Source organism: Theropithecus gelada, chromosome 8 (assembly GCF_003255815.1).
Source record: "Theropithecus gelada isolate Dixy chromosome 8, Tgel_1.0, whole genome shotgun sequence".
Classification (NCBI taxonomy): Eukaryota; Metazoa; Chordata; class Mammalia; order Primates; family Cercopithecidae; genus Theropithecus; species Theropithecus gelada.
The window spans coordinates 142,553,700-142,574,068 of NC_037676.1; the positions used below are offsets into that span (position 1 = coordinate 142,553,700).

Below are 20,369 nucleotides of genomic sequence, written 5' to 3' on the forward strand. Positions count from 1 at the left end.
TTCAAGTATGTAAGTGAACCTGAGTGGGAACCTGGGCAGGAACTTTCTCTGTAAAAGACAAACCTTTCTTTTGTTCTCTGGAATGGGTGGCTTCACTGCACCAAATGCTGTTCTCCTCAGTTTGTAAACTATTCCCTGGAATAAAGTCTCTCCTCTAAAGTCCTTTTCAGAGAACTCATGTTCACAAATGTGATAAGCATGGTTATATACACATGGGGAAAAGAAACTCTGGAAAGAAAGAAATTTTCTTCTACCAAGAGGTGTCAAGGAAAGGGGCTGGGGGGAGGCAGGGAGCATGGGCAGGGGGCTGGTGCTCCATTCTGGGTAGTGAAAAGCCAGAAGAAACTCACAGTACGTGCGTGCAGAGCCTCTGCTCTGGGAATAGCAGCTAAGTCTCCCTCCCAAGCTAAAGAGACGGCCTGGGCCAGACTGAAAGAGCACTGCACACCATGTGGGGCCTTTGGCCTCTGACACTATTTCAGCAGAAGATTGCCGCAGATAAACACCAGCTTTAGAAAGATCGCTTTATCATGTGGGTGGAGGACAGGAAAGAAAGGGCGGATCTGGAAGACAGGGCGGTCTCTCAGGATGAGTTGCCATATTCCGGACCAGAAGTGGCAGAGTCCAGCCTGAGTAATGGTGTCTTGGCACTCTGTGCAGTAGATGGTGGACAGGGAAACGGAAAGCAGGATTGCACTGCACTGCTGGGGAGAGGATGCCACTTGGAACCACATTGTCCCAGAGACAAGATCCTTCATGATGCTGCAGAAGGTCCCTTTTGATACCACCCTGGGATGTTCTATTTTGGTTCACCTAAAACTTGGCAAATTAGCATTTTCCTATAACTAGTAAATCCACCGATATATTTGGGATTTTGACTTACTGATCGTTTTTCTTCACTTCACTACTTTACATGTGTGGTTTCTCTACCAAGCATGCATTTTATTAGCAGGTACTTATTATGTTCTACTACATGGTAGAACATACCATGACCTCTTCAACATACAACTAAAAGTACATGAAAAGCTTCCCTTCATTTCTGCTGGGGTTTTATCCAATCCTTTCTCTCTAGTTCTGAACAAACAAAAGGGATTTGCATAAATTGCAATGGAAACAAATTATACCCCTTTACTGACGAACTCCCACTGGGATTCCTTGTAACACAACAATGCATATGCATACCTTCCCTTCTCCCCAGCCCAGATGAAAAATGAAATATATCAAATCAAAGTTCCCAAAGAAACCACATAAGCCACCTGGAGAAAAAAATGCAAGGGGGGAAATGCATGTCAGGAATGAAAAATAGGAAATACATATTTTTTATATATGTTTATATGTATATATTGCTAAGGCCATATATGTGTGTGTGTATATATATGTGTATACACATATATGGCCTTAGCTATACAAAATCACACCATTCATTTTCAGCCAGAGTTCGTATTTTAGCTCTTTATGCTCTGCTATATGAAGCTAAGGGACAAAAACTCAAATGTGAAGTCTGCAGATACTTCATAATGGGAACAAAATATAACACATGACGTCAACATACAACATATAGGGCCTTCAACCTGAACCCCATATATTTCAGTCTGTTAATCTATATAACAGGAAGCTTGCAGTCATTATGGCCAAAATCTAGCAAAATTCCAAAATCCCGCAAAAATAATACATTCTTGTTTTAATACTATTTTAGAATTTACTGAAATTCAAAAAATATAAAGAACATATATTAAAATATCCAGGATGATAAAAGATGACCAGAAAAGCACATCACAATTGAAAACTCCCCATAAGTGAAAAGCCAGCTTGGGGTAGGAAATGGAGGGGTGGCTCTGGCCCTGTGTGGTCCTGAGCCTGGCGGTGCTGGGCTGCGGCCTCGACCCTCACTCTCCAAGGATGACTGCTGGGCTGAAGCCCATGGCGTGCACATCAGCCTCAGCATTTTTCTTTTCAATAAAAGTGTTTCATTAAATCTTTAACCAAAGGTGATACATTGTTTTGCACTACTTTTCAAACATGTAAGTTTACAAGCCATGAGAAATCTCACTGGGTCACGTCGTGAATCAGACTTGGGAAATACTGCCACCCACAGAGGCAGGGCCACGAAAGGACAGGACGCAGAGTCCCTCTGGGGGTGACAAGCAGCAAAGGTGACTCTGTACATTTCACTTCCTAACCAGTCAAATGATCAGTGAGGAGGGGAAAGAAGGGAGGCTGGTTTTCAGAAAAGACAAAGACCTAGAGAAGGCCTTGGTGAAAAATATCTCACTAATAATTTCCACTTGTCAAAGCCTGTGTCTCAGACCTGGCGCACACCTCCTGTCCTGGCCTCCCCAGGGTCCCTGCCAAGCACAGACTCCTGGGCCAAAGATTTTGACTTGACAGGAGTGGGGCCCTGGAACTGGCATTGTAAATTCTGAAGATTTTCTTTAAAAATGTAAGCATTGTCCCTGAGAACTAAGTCTTACTTGCACAGAACAACCAAATCCACACCCAGCTGAGTGTGGAGGGCAGAGGGAGAGAGGAACTAACAGCTGTCTGAGCTTCCCAAGCAGAGACAGAGCAGAGGGAATGATGGAAATGGAACCAGCTTTAATCCTCACATACACCCTGCTATGGTCTGTGTCCCCCAAATTCATGTTATACCCTAACTCCCAACGTGACAGGATTAAGAGACAGGGCCTTTGCAGGAGTCATCAGGGCATGTGAGTAGGGTTCTCGTGATGGGAGGAGTTCCCTTGTAAAGGAGACCCCAGAGAGCTCCCTCGCTTGCCCCTTCTGGCATGTCTCTGAGCCAGGAAGTGGCCCTACAGGACATGAATCTGCTGGCACCCTGGTCTTGAACTTCCAGCCCCCAGAGCTATGAGAGGTAAATGTGCCTTATTTATAAGCCACCTAGTCTGCAGTATTTTGTTAAAGCAACCAATGAAGATGCACCCCAGGAGGTGGGTCCTTCTTGTGCCCCTTTTCCAAATGGGGAAAATGAGGTGGAGAGAAGTTACATGACTTTCCCTTGCTGCACAGGGAGTCAACAGACATTTGCTGAGCCCCTGCCACACAGTGCTCCAGGCCACAGAGACCGTGCAGGATGGCAGCATGCCTGCCCTCAAGGAGCCTCCATCTAGCAAGGAGGGAGACTGATGGTAGCACCAGGCAGAGAGGGGTGGGTGTTTGGCTCAGAACTGAGGTGTGCAGAAACGGCAGCCATGCCGAGACCCAGAGGAAGCTGTTCATGCAGAAAAACACAAGTGCAAGGTCCCGGACAAGAGCCAGAAATCAAGCTTGTTTTCTCCAAGACACAGAAACAGACAAACCTGGCAGGTGCTGAGTGAATGTGCAGAAAACTGGAGAGAGGTGAGCAAGGAGAACTGAGGAGGAAACATCAGGTGGACCTGGGAAGCTTCCAAAAATAACCTGGCTTTCCTTCCATTTCCTGATATGTGTCCTGGGAGCCACTGGGGAGGTTTAAGCAGAAAGGTGCTATGTTACGAAGCCGTGCTCATACCTGGGATGTGCTATGGCAGTGAAGCCTCCAGGACTTCCTGATGTACTAGACGTGGGGCCTGACAGCAGGGAAGCCACGATGGCGCCAAGGTTTCTGCCCAAGCAGCGGGCTGGCAGGGGCACCCTGTGCTGAGATGGGTGGCAGGGTGGGCAGGGTGGGCAGGTAGACAGTCAGGCCTACAGCACCGCAGAAGGAAGAAGTACAGGCACCGTGAATGCAAAGACCATTCCTGAAGCCCTAGGGCCAGGTGAGATCCCCCAGCAGGACGTGCAGAGGTGCGAGAGCAGGCAGGGTTGAGTAGGTCCTCTGTGTGGGTGCTAAAGTCGCCAGGAAAAGAACAGGGGTGGAGGTGCTGAGGACAGAGCAGGCCAGTATCGGGGTAACCAGCCCCCAAAATTTCAACGTAGGTTCTGTCTATTTTCCCTAAGTGTTGGCCAGTCTGAGAAATAAAGAGAAAGAGTACAAAGAAATTTTACAGCTGGGCCTCTGGGGGTGTCATCATATATTGGTAGGACTGTGGTGGTGACCCCGAGCCACAAAACCAGCAAGTTTTTATTAGGGATTTTAGAAGGGGAGGAGGTGTACAAACAGGGAATAGGTCGCAAGGATCACACGTTTCAAAGGGCAACAAAGATCACAAGGCAAGGCAAAATTACCGATGAAGGTCCATGTCCCGCTGTGCACACACTGTCTTGGTAAACATCTTAACAGGAAACAGGGTTCAAGAGCAGAGAACCAGTCTGACTAGAACTTACCAGGCTGGAATTTCCCAAACCTAGTAAGCCTGAGGGTACTGCAGGAGACTAGGGCATATTTCAGTCCTTATCTCAACCGCATTTAAGACAGACACTCCCAGAGCAGCCGTCTATAGACCTACCCCAAGGAATGCATTCCTTCCCCAGGGTTATCCATTATTAATATTCCTTGCTGGGAAAAGAATTCAGCGATATTTCTCCTACTCACACAGTCATCTATAGGCTCTCTGAAAGAAGAAAAATATGGCTCTATTCTGCCCGACCCCACAGGCAGTCAGACCTTATGGTTACCTTTCCTTGTTCCCTGAAAATCGCTGTTATTCTGTTCTTTTTCAGGGTGCACTGATTTCATATCGTTCAAACACACGTTTTACAAGCACACGTTTTACAAGCAATTTGTATGGTTAACACAATCATCACAGGGTCCTGAGGTGACACACATCCTCAGCTTACAAAGATGATGGGATTAAGAGATTAAAGACAGGCATAAGAAATTATTAAGATTATTAATTGGGGAAGTAATAAATGTCCATGAAATCTTCACAATTTATGTTCAGAGACTGCAATAAAGACAGGCGTAAGAAATCATAAAAGTATTAATTTTGGGAACTAATAAATGTTATGAAATCTTCACAATTTATGTTCTTCTGCCACGGCTTCAGCCAGTCCCTCCACTCAGGGTCTCTGACTTCCTGCAACAGGCCAGGGACTGAAGCCCCCAGTGAGTGAGAAGTAGCCAGCTCACCTGGCAATGACCACAACACAAGGAAAGGCAGGAGCCATCAATCCTAATGGCACACCCTCCCAAAGAGCTGGAGTGTTCTGAAGAAGACTGTTTGGAAGTAGCAACGGAAAATGATGCCTGCCCCATCTCTAGGCCCTGAGGTCCTGGGGGCAGAGGAGAAAAACCAGCATGCATTTGAGAGAACAGCAGGGGAGGCAGGCCGAGGAAAGGGCTGGTTTTCATCTCCCTGGATTGCTAGGATGGCATCGTGAGTGGGACGGTAATTTATTGCCTGGCACTGGGCTACACTTGCATTTCACTTCCCTGTCCCTTCCGACTAAATGCTGGCAACAGGCCCTGGTCACAGTTATGCCAGAAACACTCCCACACATTTCCAAACCTCCCTGCTGAAGAGCCACTCGCTCCATATAAGAAGGTTAAGGGAACACTCGGGCAGGAAGAGGATGAGGAAATACGGGAGTCAGCTATCAAAAGACCTCGAGTTCCTGCAGTCACCACGGAAGGGGTCACGGGAGTAGGGAGGGACGGGAAATGGGGCTGGGGTGGAGACTCCTGGAGATGGACCACCTGGGGCTTGGGCCGCTGACAGAATGGAGACGCACAGAGATGTGGCCACCGTGGACATCCCGGGAGACCGAGGGGCAGCAGCTGAAGATGCAGGGAAGACTGGACACAGCCCTGGGGGTGGGGCAGATCCAAGGGGACAACCCAAAGGGGCTTACAGGACTGGAAGAGTTAAGGAAACAAACACATCCTAGCGTTCAAAGCCAGCTCTGCCACCTCCAAATCCATACTCAGACATCCAAGGTAGGATGGCACCAAATAGAAACCGAGCCTTCTACCTAAGGAAGCTGAAACACGTGAAACTGCCTGGAGTGCATTGGCTGGGGAGGTTGAGGGCATGGAAAGCAGTAGCCAACCTCGGCTTCTCCCAGTTGCTCCATCTCCCCGGCCAGTTTCTCCAGGCCATCCCCAAAGGAACTGCGCGCCCCTCACACTGCGATTGCGCATAGTACCCAACTTAAGCGAGATGATCCACAAATACCTGCAGAAAGGAAGTAAAGAGAGCTGCTGCTCCTGTGCAGATTTTCCAGCTCCTCCTTGTCCCTTATTGTCCAAACAGTACTCCTAGAACCCATAAAAGACATCCTTTGGAGTCCTGAGGGTCTACTAAAATTAAATGCTCAGCTTAAACACTGCAATTTTACATGCAAAAACCAAGATTTTTAAAGGAGTTAGTTACTTTATTTTTTCTTATGCTTTTCACTGTCCAATTCACCTCATTCAGAAAGCCTCACATAATATCAGATCAGTATTCTTCTATCCAAAATGGGAAGAGGGAGGAGGAGAATTGTTAGTATCCCTGTCTAACCCATCTAACTAAACATGTAAGGACGGACTTGCCAAAGAGAAAACAAAACAAAAAGTTGGTTCAAGTGTTAAAATTTCAACCAAATATCAAATATGCTAGAGAGAGATGCAAAGAAAATGAACGCTTCTTCTTGATGGGGATTTATCTCCTGCTTCCTAAGAGTGGACTTGAGATTCACACCAGAAATTAAAATCTTCACCACTGAATCCACTCGGCTGAGTTGGAATGACACTTTCCAGCGCCTTGCCGCAGAGCTGAGTCGGCACCTGGTGTGAGATCTGAGGCAGAGGCAGGGGGCAGCATCGGTCCCAGGGCCCGGGGCAGGACACACGCCCACGCTGGTGGGCCGGGCAGCATCCCACCCATAGCTCCTCTGCTCCTCCAGCTCTGGGCCAGGCGTGCATGTTTAGCACGGCCGCAAAGGGCAGGCACCGGCCTCTCCTCCAGGAGCCCCCACCATCAGAGCAGCAGGCTGGGAGGTGGGGAGACGCTGACATGGGCTCCAGGCCATCCCTCTGGGGTCCAGCTCAGCCCCACAGTTCCTGGCTTACCCTTGCTTCCCTCCCTTCACATCTGCCTTCCCTTCCCAGCCACCTGCCTGCCTGAGGCCTTTGGGATCCAGCAGCAGACACCAAAACGATGCTTCACAGGCCTGGGTAGCCAGCTCCCACAGTGCATAGCCCGGTCCCCCACAAGAAATCCTATCTATGTGTGCATATGTATAGACGTGTGCACTGACAAAGACTCTCTCCTTGACCAAACTTCAGACAAGCTCCTGTGAGTCCTCTTTCCAACGAGGCCTCATCCTTCAGCCCTGTCCTCAGCCTGCCTAGCCCAGTTTCGGCAAGAATCCTGGGAAGTCACCCTGGGCCTCCCTGTTAGGCAAGTTTAGCAAGAATCCCCTACACTTAATGTCTCTCCTCTTAGTAATTCTCCACCCACTGACCCCTCACTCTGCCCACTGGCTATAAAGCCCCACTTGGCCCTGTATTCAGAGCTGAGTTCAATCTCTCCTCTGTTGCAATAGAGTTGACTCCTACCGTAGTAGTCTTAAGTAAAATCCTCCTCACCATTTTAACAAGTGTCAGAATAATTTCTCTCTAATGGTGTACATGTATATCTCTAGAACTGTGACGAATACAGTGATTTTTACAGCTTTCTCATAATTTTCAAGGTGGTACTTCTTCCTTTTCCTTAAGTCCTCTAGTTAAAGGCTGTTTTGAAATTGTTCCAGGTTCAGTGTTCAATGGGAGTCTTTTCCTTCAAAAAAACATAAACATATATCATCACCCCACCACCAGGGGCCAGGAGCACTGGGCGAAGAATTTGCCATCAGCAAGTCCAGCAGCTCTAAGAAGGGTATTCACTCACACGACAACTAAACAAAATATCAGTCAAAGGTGTCATGGCAAGTGTTTCCCCCTTTCTGAGGCGCTGGGAGGCCAGGGGTCCTGCTGCTCTGCCACTCACAGCTGACTGGATAACTGGGTGACTGTGGGCAGACCACTTCATTCACATCACAAAGCACAATGGCAGGACACCATCTGCCCCACCAAACCCCAACTAAGTTTCAGTGATAGTCAAATGAGCAGGAGGGAGGAAGCAATCAGAAGACTGGAAAAGAACTTCACATAAAAGAGATACAACAAACAAACCTGCCGAAAAAAATCCAACCTTGCAAGTCACCAAGAAAACGCAAATTAGAAGAGGAAGGCAGCGTCCTGCACACACTGAATTAGCAGCCCTGCTGTGGCCACATCCGCAGTGTCTCAGCAGCAATCACAACACCCAAAAAGGCTGACCCAGGAGGCCCCCTCCTGATGAAAACTCTCTCCTGCTAAAAAAAGCCAAAGGCCTAAAGATGTTCACCACAGTGTTATCAACAGTACCAAAAACAACCTGGAAAGCAAGCAAGAAAGGGAACAAAAGAAAAGTATGTATTATTAATGCATTCAACAATATGTGACTGCCAACGTGTGCCTCTAGCTAGTGGTAGGGTGCGGGGCTTCCTTTGGAGGTGATAAAAATGTTCTAAAACTGACTGTGGTGATAGGTGCACGTATCTGTGAACATGCCAGAAAGCTAAAGTGTACATTGTAAATGGCATCTAAAGGCATGGTCTGAGGGGAATCACCAGACACCGGGAGCAAAGAGACAAGCGGACCCAGAACCAAGCCCTGACGCAAATGCCCAGCACATGGGCATCAGAAGTGGGGAAGCTCCAGGAGGAGCTGGGGAAAGGAAAAAAGCACCACGTAGAGGAAGCGCTGGACTGAGAGGACACTGTCGACAGAGAGAAAAAGAGGACAGGAAATGACTCCTGCTTTGGAAACTGGTGACCTTGGCAAGGGAGAGGAGAGGGAAGTCCGGCAGAGGGGGCCAAAGGGGGCGCACGAGGGAAGGGCAAGCAGGGGGGCTGAAGAGGGCACGTGAGGGAAGGGCAAGCAGGGGGGCTAAAGGGGACGCGCGAGGGAAGGGAACACAAGGGGGCCGAAGGGGGCGCAAGGGAAGGGTACACAGGTGGGCCGAAGGAGGCGCACGAGGGAAGGGCACACAGCAGGGCTGAAGAAGGTGCGTGAGGGAAGGCAGACGACCCTGGCAGAGGTTCTGCTTCAGAGCGGAAGACTGCTTGGATTGGCTGAGCTGAGCTGCACATTGTGGTAATTACGGCACGTTTGCACACAGGAAAGCCAGTGGGGTGGGAGAAAAAGAGGCAGCAGGAGGGGGCGGGGAACACGGAGAGGACAGAAGGGCACAAGCCCCTGTGCCATGGGCTTTGCGGCCGTTCCGCAACATTCTAATGAGACACCAGGCCTGGTGAAGTCAACATCTGCCCCCTTCCAGCAGTGCCCCTTAAAGCATAGCACTGCGCCAAGAATAGGGGTGGGAACTGGGGAAGGTGAAGAAGACCTGATGAGGGTAACGGGCTGCCACCATGTCCAGGTAGCCCGGCAACGGCTGCAGAGTGTCAGGCTGCAGAAGCCACCTCTGCCCAGCGATGCCTCACTCTCACTCAGCTACACGGTCAGCAGATGATTTACATCCTCTAAGTAACCAAGCCTCGCTCTGACTAAGTAATCCTTCCCTTAACTTCCTTTTCGGAAAATGTCTTTACAGTCATCTAACATAACTGGTTCCCTCTGCCACAAAATCAAGGAGCACCTTTTGAGGGAACAGTGGGATCTGCGGCAGCCTTGGTTAGGAAGACGTCCCTTTCCAGCAAACACGCCCACTAAGGTTTAGAAGCAGAGATGCTGAATTCTGCTCTGAAAACAACATTTTCTGAAAGAACAAACTTTGCCTTCTTTCAAAATAATTGCAGTGATTATTTTGGTCTCCTGTATTCAGCGACGTCTGCTGCCACTTCCACCCTCCATCAAGGTGACTTTGATAGAGACAAGCAGCCCATGACAAGATGAGCGACCTGCAAGGTGCAATCATCAGTGCCCACCCCAGGCAAGTCCCATTAGCAAACCAGATGAGGAAGTGACATTTAGACTTCTCCTAAACGGCCATCGCAATGTGACAGGGACAGTGGCAAAGCAGTGTGCAGGTAAATATCAAAGGGAGGTTGTCCATCCATTTAACGGTATTTCTTCACACCTACTGTGTTCCAGGCCATCCCAGGACAAGGCAGATGAGGTCTGCTAGCCTCTCATGTTAAGACTGGGAAACGCAAAGCACAGGGTATGATGCAGAAGAGCCGGGGGTCAGGGCGGTCTCCCGGGGAAGACGGTACTGGAGGTGAGACCTCATGGAGAAGTGCACCATTCAAGATCGCCAGGAACAGGCATGTGGAGCTCTGGGGTGGAAAAGGCTTGGCACGTAGGCATTAATTAAGGAAGCCAAACGAACTGGAACCGGGAGCGGATGAGAAAGTAAGGGACAAGGTGGGAGAGGGGGCAGGGCCAGGGGCAGAACCTGCAGGCCACCATGAGTCCTGGGTTTTATTACAGGAGTAACAAAATACGATCTGAGTTGCAGTTTAAACGGGTGTCCGGAGAATGAAGCAACGGGAGGCCGGAGTGGAGCCAGGGAGAGGGGCAGGAGGCTCCAGAGAGGAGATGATGGCAAATTAAACAGAACAAAGGCAGTCAGGGTGAGAAAGCGGAAGCAGGCTGGCTGGGCCTCTCGACGCATTCAAGGTGCATTGAGTAGAGGATGGCAGAAAAGGTGATTCCAGGGCTGGGCCAGAACAGCTGCATGGGTAGTCTGGTAAAGGACAAGGAAGGAGAGGTGACAATGGACAAGAGACACAGGCCCACGCTGGTAGCTGACGGTGCTGCCATTCTCCCCGTACCCCTCCAGCTCCCCACGCTGCCTGCCCTTAGAGACAAAAACAGCCAAATCCATTTGGCCCTTCCTAGCCGTGGCACTGTGCCCATTGATTCAACCAACCAAGGACTGAAAATATTTGGGGGAAAAAATTGCATCTGTGCTGAACGTGTATAGTTTTTTTTTTTTCTTTCCCTAAACAATACAGGAGAATAATGATTTATGTAGGTAGCGTTTACATCATATGAAGTGCTTACAAGTGATCTAGAGATGGCTTAGACCATATAGGAGGCTGGGTGCGGTGGCTCACACCTGTACTCTCAACACTTCGGGAGCCCAAGGCAGGAGAATTGCTTCAGCCCAGGAGGACGAGACCAGCCTGAGCAACATGGCGAGACCTCATCTCTGCTAAAAATAAAAATAAATAAATAAACAAACTATGGGGGAGGATGTGTATAAGTTATATGCAAATACTATGCCATTTTATATCAGGGACTTGAGTATCCCTAGGTTTTGGTATCCAAGAGAGAGCCTGGAGCCAATGCCCCCCGCCAATACTCAGGAATGACTGTGCTTCCCATCACACTTACAGTGGGCTGGCATGACCACACAATCCGGTTCTAGCCAATGAGACAGAGAAGTCTTCTAGAGACTCTTAAAAACGTTTGTAACAGCTTTATTGAAGTATAATTTGCATAGCAGTTGGCCCATTAAAGGGTGCAATTCAATGGTTTTGAGGATATACCACAGTCGTGCAACAGTCACCACAATGTACCACTGGAATATCTTCACCGCCTCAACTCCATACACTTTAGCCATCGCCCCCACCAAGTCCCCCATTCCCCAAGTCCCCCATTCCCCCAGTCCTAAGAAAGACTAATCCATTCTGTCCCTATAGTCTATTTTGGTCATTTCAAATCATTGGGATCATACAACGTGTGTGTGGAATTCAGAGCCTGGCTTCCTTCACTTGGCATTGCATTTTAAAGGATCAGCCATGCCACAACATGGATGAGTAGTTCACTTGTGGTGTGGCTGCACAGCCCTGTGAGTATTCTCACATACCTTAGATGGATAAATTGTATGGCATATGAGTTAGCTCTCAAAAACTGCGTTTATTTTAGTAAGGCTTTCGTTTCTTGTAGGCAAAGCATGACAGCAGCTATGGGGAGAGAGGCACTTTATAGCGACAGTTGTTTCGGAAGTTTAAGATGCTTAAACAGCCTCAAGGTCTAACAGTAAGTCAGATTCGTGTTGGATACTATGAGACCTGGGATTCTATACTGCTTCCGCTGAACAAGGAACTGGCAGCCTAATCTTGACCTACGCTTTCAATGGCGAGGTGGAAAGGCCACCTTCCCAACACCTTAGGACTGGGCTGAGCATTAAACGCAGTGGAAAGAGCACGCACTGAAGCCCCGGTTACACGGGCCGCCATTCCCTGCCTGGAAGAACACCTCTCAGCAGCACCATCCTTTCCTTCCCCTTGCTCCTCCTCCTCTGTTTCCACCTCCCACTCACCCCTTCCCCAGGCCAGTCAGAGCAGTGCTATGGTTAATGATGATATTATAATACAAATGATAACAGCAGCACATCTTGGAAAAGAATCGCATCCACATACGACAGCCCTTTGGGGTGATTCTGCTGTTCCCTATTTCCCTCTCCAAGTCTTCTTAAGGTAACCTTGAGCAAAAGAACCACTAACGTCTGACCAAGGAGCTGGTGTCCAGGTCCCCCAGAAAGAAAACAGTGCCATCTTATGATATTTACTAAGCACTTCTTGGCAGCAGACATTGTTAGGTACTTCAAGTGTGTCACCTCCAATCCTTAAAACAATCCCGCAGGTAGATGCAAAAACCAAGATACAGAGAGGGTTTTCAAGAAAACACCATCTACCCAGAAGCCTCCAGAAAGACACTGGACTACAGTAGAACAGGCAAACCAACAGCCTTCAGATCCCAACAAGACCAAGCCCAGGAAAGCATGTGCAATGCAAACCATCTGTACTCTAGCATGAGAACATCACACTCCCTGCCATCCTAACCTGGTCAAGTCATTCCAGCAGCAGAAATTCACTGGACCCCTCCCATCTCATGGGACCCCCCTTTTGTCACTCCTCAGTCTTTTCACAGTAGCATTAATATGACATATTTATAGTATGCATTTTTTCTTTTTTTCCCCTTCTTTTCGTAGGCATTGATACAGGGTGCATTTTTAAGCCACACTTCACTCACAGTAGCAGAGCCAACATATGGCTGAACCTTACTCGCTTACCTGGGGCTTTTGATCTCAGTCTCTGAAACAGTTTACCTAGCTAATTTTTCCCCTTGTTCCCTTTTTTAGCTATTTGATGTGAAAGCCACGAGTCTTTTCCATTTTCCACAGGAATTGGTGTCAGTAACTATAAACTCATCCTGAAACAGCCAATGCAAGGATGAACATCAGGCAGCGGGCCAGACGTGGTCCGTAGGCCACCGTTTGCCAAACACCGCTCAAAAGCCTGATCAAAGGCCACAGCAGGATCTTTAAAATCGCCAATTAGAAGAAATATCCATTTGGTAGCATAGCAGAAGGTGGGTTGAAAGAGACAGAAGACATCATTCATTCAGCCGGCATTTAAGGACCTGTAAGCTCCCAGGTGCTGCTCCAGATACACATGACAGTTCGTGTCTTTGAGGAGCTTAGAGGCTTCCTGGGTGGGGAAACAGACCAGCAACTCCACAGCCCAGCATGCTGGAGGCTCCGACAGAGGCAGGTTCAGGGCATGGGAAGCTGCCAGAGGGGGCACTGCAGTCATGGCCGGGATGAATTCCTGGACAATGTAACAGTAATGGAAACAGCATATACAAAGGCAGCAGAATAGCAATGCTGTTGTATTTGGAGAACTGTCAGCAATTTAGTACGGCCAAATACAGGGTGAATGTGAGAGTGGCAAAAAATGAGGCTGGAAATTACAAATATGTGCCATTCTAAACCTTTCACAAAGGAAGGAATCCCTCTGCCCTTTTAAGAGACTCCTGTGCAGTTCACAGGACCAGGTTTGCACGCACAACCCATGAGGCTTCAGAGGATGACAGCTCCATTAATCTACTGCTGGAATGCCATGGAAGCTCTGTGCCCACACACACGGGAAGCCTCAACAAAGATGCCCTGTACCACGATCAGAAAAGCAACACAGTCACGGTTCCTAAGAAGATTCCACAAATCATCAAGGTAATACTTCATCTTGTAAAAAATGACCAAAGTCTTGGGGAACTCAGAGCCTTTCTGTGTAAATACTTGCCCTCATAATGTATCTTGTAGGTTCAATCTTTAGCACATACTGGAGAGTACACATGGAGCAGAAGTCCCCAGATGATGCTGTCTTCAATGCATGTCACCAGTCTAGTTTCACAAATTACAAGAAGGCTAGAAAGACCCTCCTCAGCCCTGGGGTCATGTGTTTTCCGTGCCTGGCTGCTCTTCTATTCCATACTTTATTTCAACTCGGCAAAATGTAGACATGTTAGTTATCTGTGAATAGCACCATGAGCTCTTCAGAAAAAAAATACCATCTAATAAATTATAGTATCTATCATTAAAAATAACAAACTGCCACATAGCGCCGCACAGCCCAGCTGTCCAAACGAGAAAATGGAGGCTAGGGAGGATGTCATTATTGATCGGCGGTTACAGTAATTAGAGGCTGAGGTGAGTGGAAAGAACCTTTCAGACCTCCTGACTTTTGTCCTTTTCTCAGACGACTCCAATTAGCCAAATACCATTATATAAAGGCCTTTCAAGAGACTGTTATTTGTTCAACAGTATCAAGCATCCTAAGTTCTTCTCCTTTCAAACTAAGTGTCTTTAAATCACTAATTAATATGACTTTAAATAACCATAAGACACTATCCACATTTCATGGGTAAACAAATTTCCCTGTCACCTAAAAACATACAGCCAGGACCCCATCAATCACAGTGTGCGTCCTCTTTCCAGGACAAGGGGCACCTGACACCTCTAGAGGGTTATGCTGACTTTTCATCAAAAATCAAACGCAATTTATATCTAATGGAAACATAGCCCATATGGAAGCATACTGATTTCATTCTCTGTTTTCTCACCGGGAATTAACAATCCACCAAAAACAACGGATCTTAGAAGTACCTCATGATCATAGCTCCTCCTCTCTTTTCCCATAAACCGCCTGATTTGAAATCTAGCTGAGTCTGGTTGCAGCTCTGTCAGTCATCCAAACTGAGATGACGAATCTCTCCTAACTCACTCTACAAATACCATGGAGAAAACTTCCCACCATGACTAATTCAAACTCAGATTTTAAACATATATTCTCCTCCAGTATTTCTGGTGGATCTTAAAAAGAGAAAAAGAAAGAAAAAGAAACTGTCTTCAGGATACTAGTGTGGAGAAGATACACCGAAGAGAGATCACAGCATGGGGGGGAATTAACTAAGGGCTCTGGCCATAAAAGCAATGGCCAGTCGTGACCACGTGAGGGAGACAAGGAGTCTAATGGACGAGCCACATCCAACTCAAAGCCTCCGTCCTCACTTAGGGCTGGTGAAGACCACAGGCCACGGTTAAACATGCTGTTTCAATAAGAATTCACATGTACTTATTTTACACACATATATTAAAAGAGCCTCCAATGTGACCTGTTACAAAATGTCTAATTACTCAAAAATATAGCATACAGATCACCCTTTTTGAAAGATCACATGAGGAAAAGGTACAACTATCACATGATAGGCTTAGAAGTGAACAAAGCTTAATAATATAAACAGGATAAGATAAAAAGGAGGGGAAGGCAGAGGTTAAAGCATCACCGAGAACCCTCGCTGTATTTTCCTGTAGAGGGGTTTTCTTTGCCACCCGGAGAAAGATGCTGACTCTGCGTTCTGGACAGGAAGGGCAGGGGAGATAGGCAGGCACACACCCACCACCACTCCCAGGCACAAGGATGCTCATCAACAATGCATGACTGCTATTAACAAAAAAAGAAACACAGCAACAGAGCAATTAACAGAGAGCCCTATGTGCTCATCCACTCTGCTCTTCCCGGCGGCCATCTCATGGACACGCGTGCAAACATCAACCTCCGAGCACGTGGGGCTGGGAAACACAGTCTGCTTCTCAGTGCTGTCATCAAAACAAGACAAGGCCTCACATGTCTGGAGTGGAGACAGTCGGGTTCATCAGCCTGACACAGAAGAGTGGAATGGGTCACTCCAATTATTGGTCCTGCATACACGCTCAGTCATCTCACCATGTCCATGGAAACCACAGGGCACCCAAAGGGGAAGATATGGCCCATGCCCTTGAGAAATACAAACTCCAACAGAAAAACACAATACAGCATACGTATACATACACATACAGTGTACACACACATACGTGTTCATTGTAAAAAGAACGTGCATTTTATTTTATTTTATTTTTTAATTTTGAGATGGAGTCTCACTCTGTCACCCAGGCTGGGGTGCAGTGGTGTGATCTCAGCTCACTGCGATCTCCACCTCCCGGGTTCAAGTGATCCTCCTGCCTCAGCCTCCCAAGTAGCTGGGATTACAGGCATGCGCCACCTCGCCCGGCTAATTTTTGTATTTTTAGTAGAGATGGGATTTCACCATGTTGGCCAGGTTGGTCTCGAACTCCTGACCTCAGGTGATCCGCTCATCTCACCCTCCCAAAGTGCTGGGATTACAGGAGTGAGCCACCATGTCTGGCCAAGAATGTGCTTTTGAAAAATGCCTAAGGACCCAAGTCAGAATCAACTTTCCCATAAGCAATCATGATGAAGGCAAGGGTTGTGACAACATCACTCACACCTCGGCAGCCATGCGCTTGGCATCTAGTCTTTGCCAGGTCCAGCTCCAGGTAGAGAGCAGGCAGAATGAGGTCTTCTCCCACGGAGGGAGACAAGCATGGACCAACTAAATACGCAACTGATGACCGAATTGTAACTGTGGTAAGTGCAGGAAGGAAGACAGCAGAGGCCCAGAGTTCCTGGTCTAGCTAAAGACTTGTGAAGGCTTTCAAGAGGAGGCCAGGCCCAAAAGGAGTCACGTGGTGAAGGCACAGGGTGTGGGGACAGGGGAGGTGCACCAGTCCTACTGTGGGAAGGAAGGTGTGTGCTGAAGAAGTTCAAGATGCAGCAGACGCAGCAGGCAAAGGAGTGACACTGACGGCTCAGGCGAAGGGCTCAGGGCCATGTCACAACTCACCAGCCGTGGGAACTGTGCTTGCTGAGGTGAGGTGTGTGGGGACACTGCCACCAGGAGAGAACAAAGTCCTGGCTACAGGGGCAGATGGATGTGCCATGGGTCAGGAATGGCACCCGAGATTCTAAGCCCCTGCACAAACAGAGTCCAGGCTCTGCCTCCTTAGAGTTGCTGGATCGCGGAGAGGCTCGAGAAATCCCAGCAGAGCGGGGGAGGTGGGCAGCACTCCCAGGGGCTGGAGAGAGCAAAAATTCACTACAGCAGGTAACACCAGACCACTGCCCAAGCCACCACGGAGCCACAGCCTCCCCAGCAGGAGACACAGGTGGCTCTGGGAGCTCTGCCTTGGCCTGCTGCTCCCTCCCGTCACCGAAACGCCACAGTGCAAATGGGCCATGCAGCCAGCTTCCACGGTGGCCCTGCTGGCCACCTGCTCACTCTGCAGGTACAACCAAGAAAAGCGCAGTTCAAATGCAGCCCCAAAAGCAACAGCAACCCAGTACACGCAGAAAAGAAGCTGCATGCCTGTCGCAGGGGCCCCGGTCAGAGCAGAGATTCACCTGGGTCACCAGAAGTCCTCAATAGCAAACAACAGCTACTCCACACGAGGATGCAAACGGCCACAATAAGCAGTGTGTGCCTTCAGAACCTTGGCAACAAAGAACCACAGGAGTTCACAAAAGGAGAATTCCTTTCTCATAGAGATGGCCGTGGAAATCACTACAGAGAAATCAATGTTTCCTTTAAAGAATGCTAGCATTTCAACAGGTGCAGCGAGAAGAGGGGCTCTATGAGGGCTGCTTAGTGTATACTGGGTTTCTTTTTTCTTGGGCGGGGGTGGAAGGGACAGAGTTTCACTCTTGTTGCCCAGGCTGGAGTACAATGGCGTAACATTGGCTCACTGCAAGCTCCGCCTCCTGGGTTCAAGTGATTCTCCTGCATCAGCCTCCTGAGTAGCTGGAATTACAGGGGCCCGCCACCACCCCTGGCTAATTTTTGTATTTTTAGTAAACACAGGGTTTCACCATGTTGGCCAGGCTGGTCTTGAACTCCTGACCTCAGGTGATCCGCCCACCTGGGCCTCCCGAAGTGCTCAGATTATAGGAGTGAGCCACCATGCCCGGCCAGAATTAGTGCATTTAAACCTCACAACTACCCTCAGAGATGCACACCCCACATTCCCCTGGAGCCAGAGCCTACTCAAAGACAGACAGCGAATAGCCAGGGGAAAGCAGTGGGTGGAGGGCTGGAGAGAAAGATGTCCTGCTTTCAGAAATGTGAAAAACAGAGAAGTACGAAATTTGTGAGGTGCCAGGACATGAGAGTGAGGGAGTGGAGTCCCTGCCTGGACAGCAGCAGTGATGGAGCAGCACTGCAGGGGGCAGTAATGGGCCAACCAGACGGCCTGCAGGGAGGAGAGCCCGTTCCCCAGGGGAGAGTGCTGCCTTCCCAGAAGGTGTCCTCGACAGGAGAGAGCCCTTCGAGACCCTACCCTTTCCTGGGAGTGGTGAGCACCCAGGGCCTGGCACGGGGACAGGAAGTCCCGGCCCTCCCATCGCCAGAGATCTCTCCAACAGCTTCCCAGCTGCACAGGCCCTGCTGGGTCAGCAGAAGCCTTGTCTCCTTGCTGAAGAGAACCACATCACCCAGGGTAGCCTGCATCCAACTGCTGGTCAGTGAGAGAGGAGAAAGGCCCGGCCCCTCAGAACAACATGGGACACGTCTGCAGGGCACGGCAGTGCAGAGCTCCCCGTGCGGCTGAGGCCTGTGTCGATATAGCACTGAAGCCCAGCTTCTCCCACTGTCCAGTCTCGCCTCCGTCTCTTTCCTTCCACGGGGCTGATCCCATGAGTACCTCCCAATACGCTCTGCACACATCAGTCTCCACAGCAGACAGCACTTCCCTGAGAACCTAGCCGGCACCACACACTGGGCCAGGGTCGGGGTACAGGCAGGAAGGCAGGTTTGGGGCGGCTGAGCCACAAGTGCGTAGGGAAACAGGTCATGTTTCCTGCTATCAAAAAGCAGATAGCACCCAGGAGCAGCATAAGAAGAGAAGATGAAGGCCAAGAAAGGAGCCTGGGAGAAAGGCAACCTTGAAACAGGGGCAGAGACACCGCATGGCCCCATGAGAGCAAACACACGCAAACCTCATCTTTGGTTCTGGAAGGGAAGATGGAGTCACCCAGTGACTCGAAGGGGCACAAGGGACCCCTGGGTTCTGCTCATGCCCGTCTCTGATCCGGGTGTTGATTACAGCGGTGGCCACTTGGTGAGAATTCACTGAGATCACTGAGACACATTCCTACGAGTCGTGTACTCCTCTATGTAAATGTTATGCTTTGACATTTATATTTTATAAAAGGCAGGCTAAGGAAATGGGAGGCAACACAGGAGGCTGAGAAGAAGCCCGAGAGGCGGAGAGAAAAGCCGTGGAGTGTGCTGGCCGGCCAAGGAGCAGGAGGGGATGGCGTCAAGGTGGGAGGAGGTGGCACAGGGGTCCCAGAGAAGTGAGTGTGGAAGGAGGGAGCCAAGGCATGGGGCAGGGACCTTCTCACCGACGAGGAGCTGGCTAGTGTCTTCCACCCACTGAAACCCAAGCCCAGGGTTTACATGAACCAGCATCTAAAGTGCTCTCATTCACAGTCCCTTGAAAAAAAAAATCATGGTTTGAGCTCACTCACCCTGATCCGACAAGAAGTCCAGCATGGTCTGTAGCAGGAAGGACAGGTGTCTGACAGAGAGGGCTGGGTTCCCCATCCTTCGGGAGGCGTAGACCAGTTCATGGAGCAAACGCATCTGGACCGCAGCCCAGCCTCTGTGCGTGCCTGTGATGGAAGTTACAAAACATCACAAAAGTGCTTGGAGAGGGTGCAGGAAATACAGTTAATCTAAGTTGTAAAACTTGGCAATTTGAAGACAAATGCCTCAACCATCAAACTCAAAGAGCAACAAAAAATATTTCCTCTGTTTTTAATGACCCTGGAAAAGGACTTTAAAGTTGGCGTGGGTTTCATACAGCAAAAACAGGTATTACATTATAGCTTCTCTCTTCTGCAAAGACAGGATTTGATTTCAAAAATTACCTGTTTTGAAATAATAAACTTAGAACAAAAGTTGGTTTTCATATATCTGAGTTAGAGACATACTTTTTTTCAAGAAAATACTCATATTTGAAGGGCCTTCATTACCAACAACCAAGAACATTAAATCAAAAATATTTCTCTAAAATATGAGAAAAATGAAGAAAAGTAGATAGCTAAATTAGAAAAAAAGTTAAATTCTACAGCTGCTCACTCCAAAATAGTTTAGCATCTTTGAATTAAAGATGGAGAAATTTGGATGCACAGACAGTCGAAAAGTATCTCTTTTTTTAAGAGATGGGGTCTTTCTCTGTCATCCAGGCTGGAGTGTGGTGGTGCAATCATAGCTTACTACAGTCTGGACCTCCTGGGTTCAAGCAATCCAATCCTCCCATTTCAGCCCCCTGAGG

The 20,369-nt window shown here is 48.7% G+C and overlaps 1 protein-coding gene across 1 annotated transcript in view; it reads right to left on the minus strand.

Annotated features, from left to right (window-relative positions):
- The window catches only part of TRAPPC9 (trafficking protein particle complex 9), a 714,313-nt gene that overhangs the window by 600,872 nt on the left and 93,072 nt on the right, over window positions 1-20,369 (minus strand). Inside the window, exon 9 of the mRNA XM_025393926.1 lies at window positions 19,561-19,704. Within this exon, the coding sequence (XP_025249711.1) occupies window positions 19,561-19,704 (144 nt within the window). The remainder of the gene's footprint in view (window positions 1-19,560; window positions 19,705-20,369) is intronic.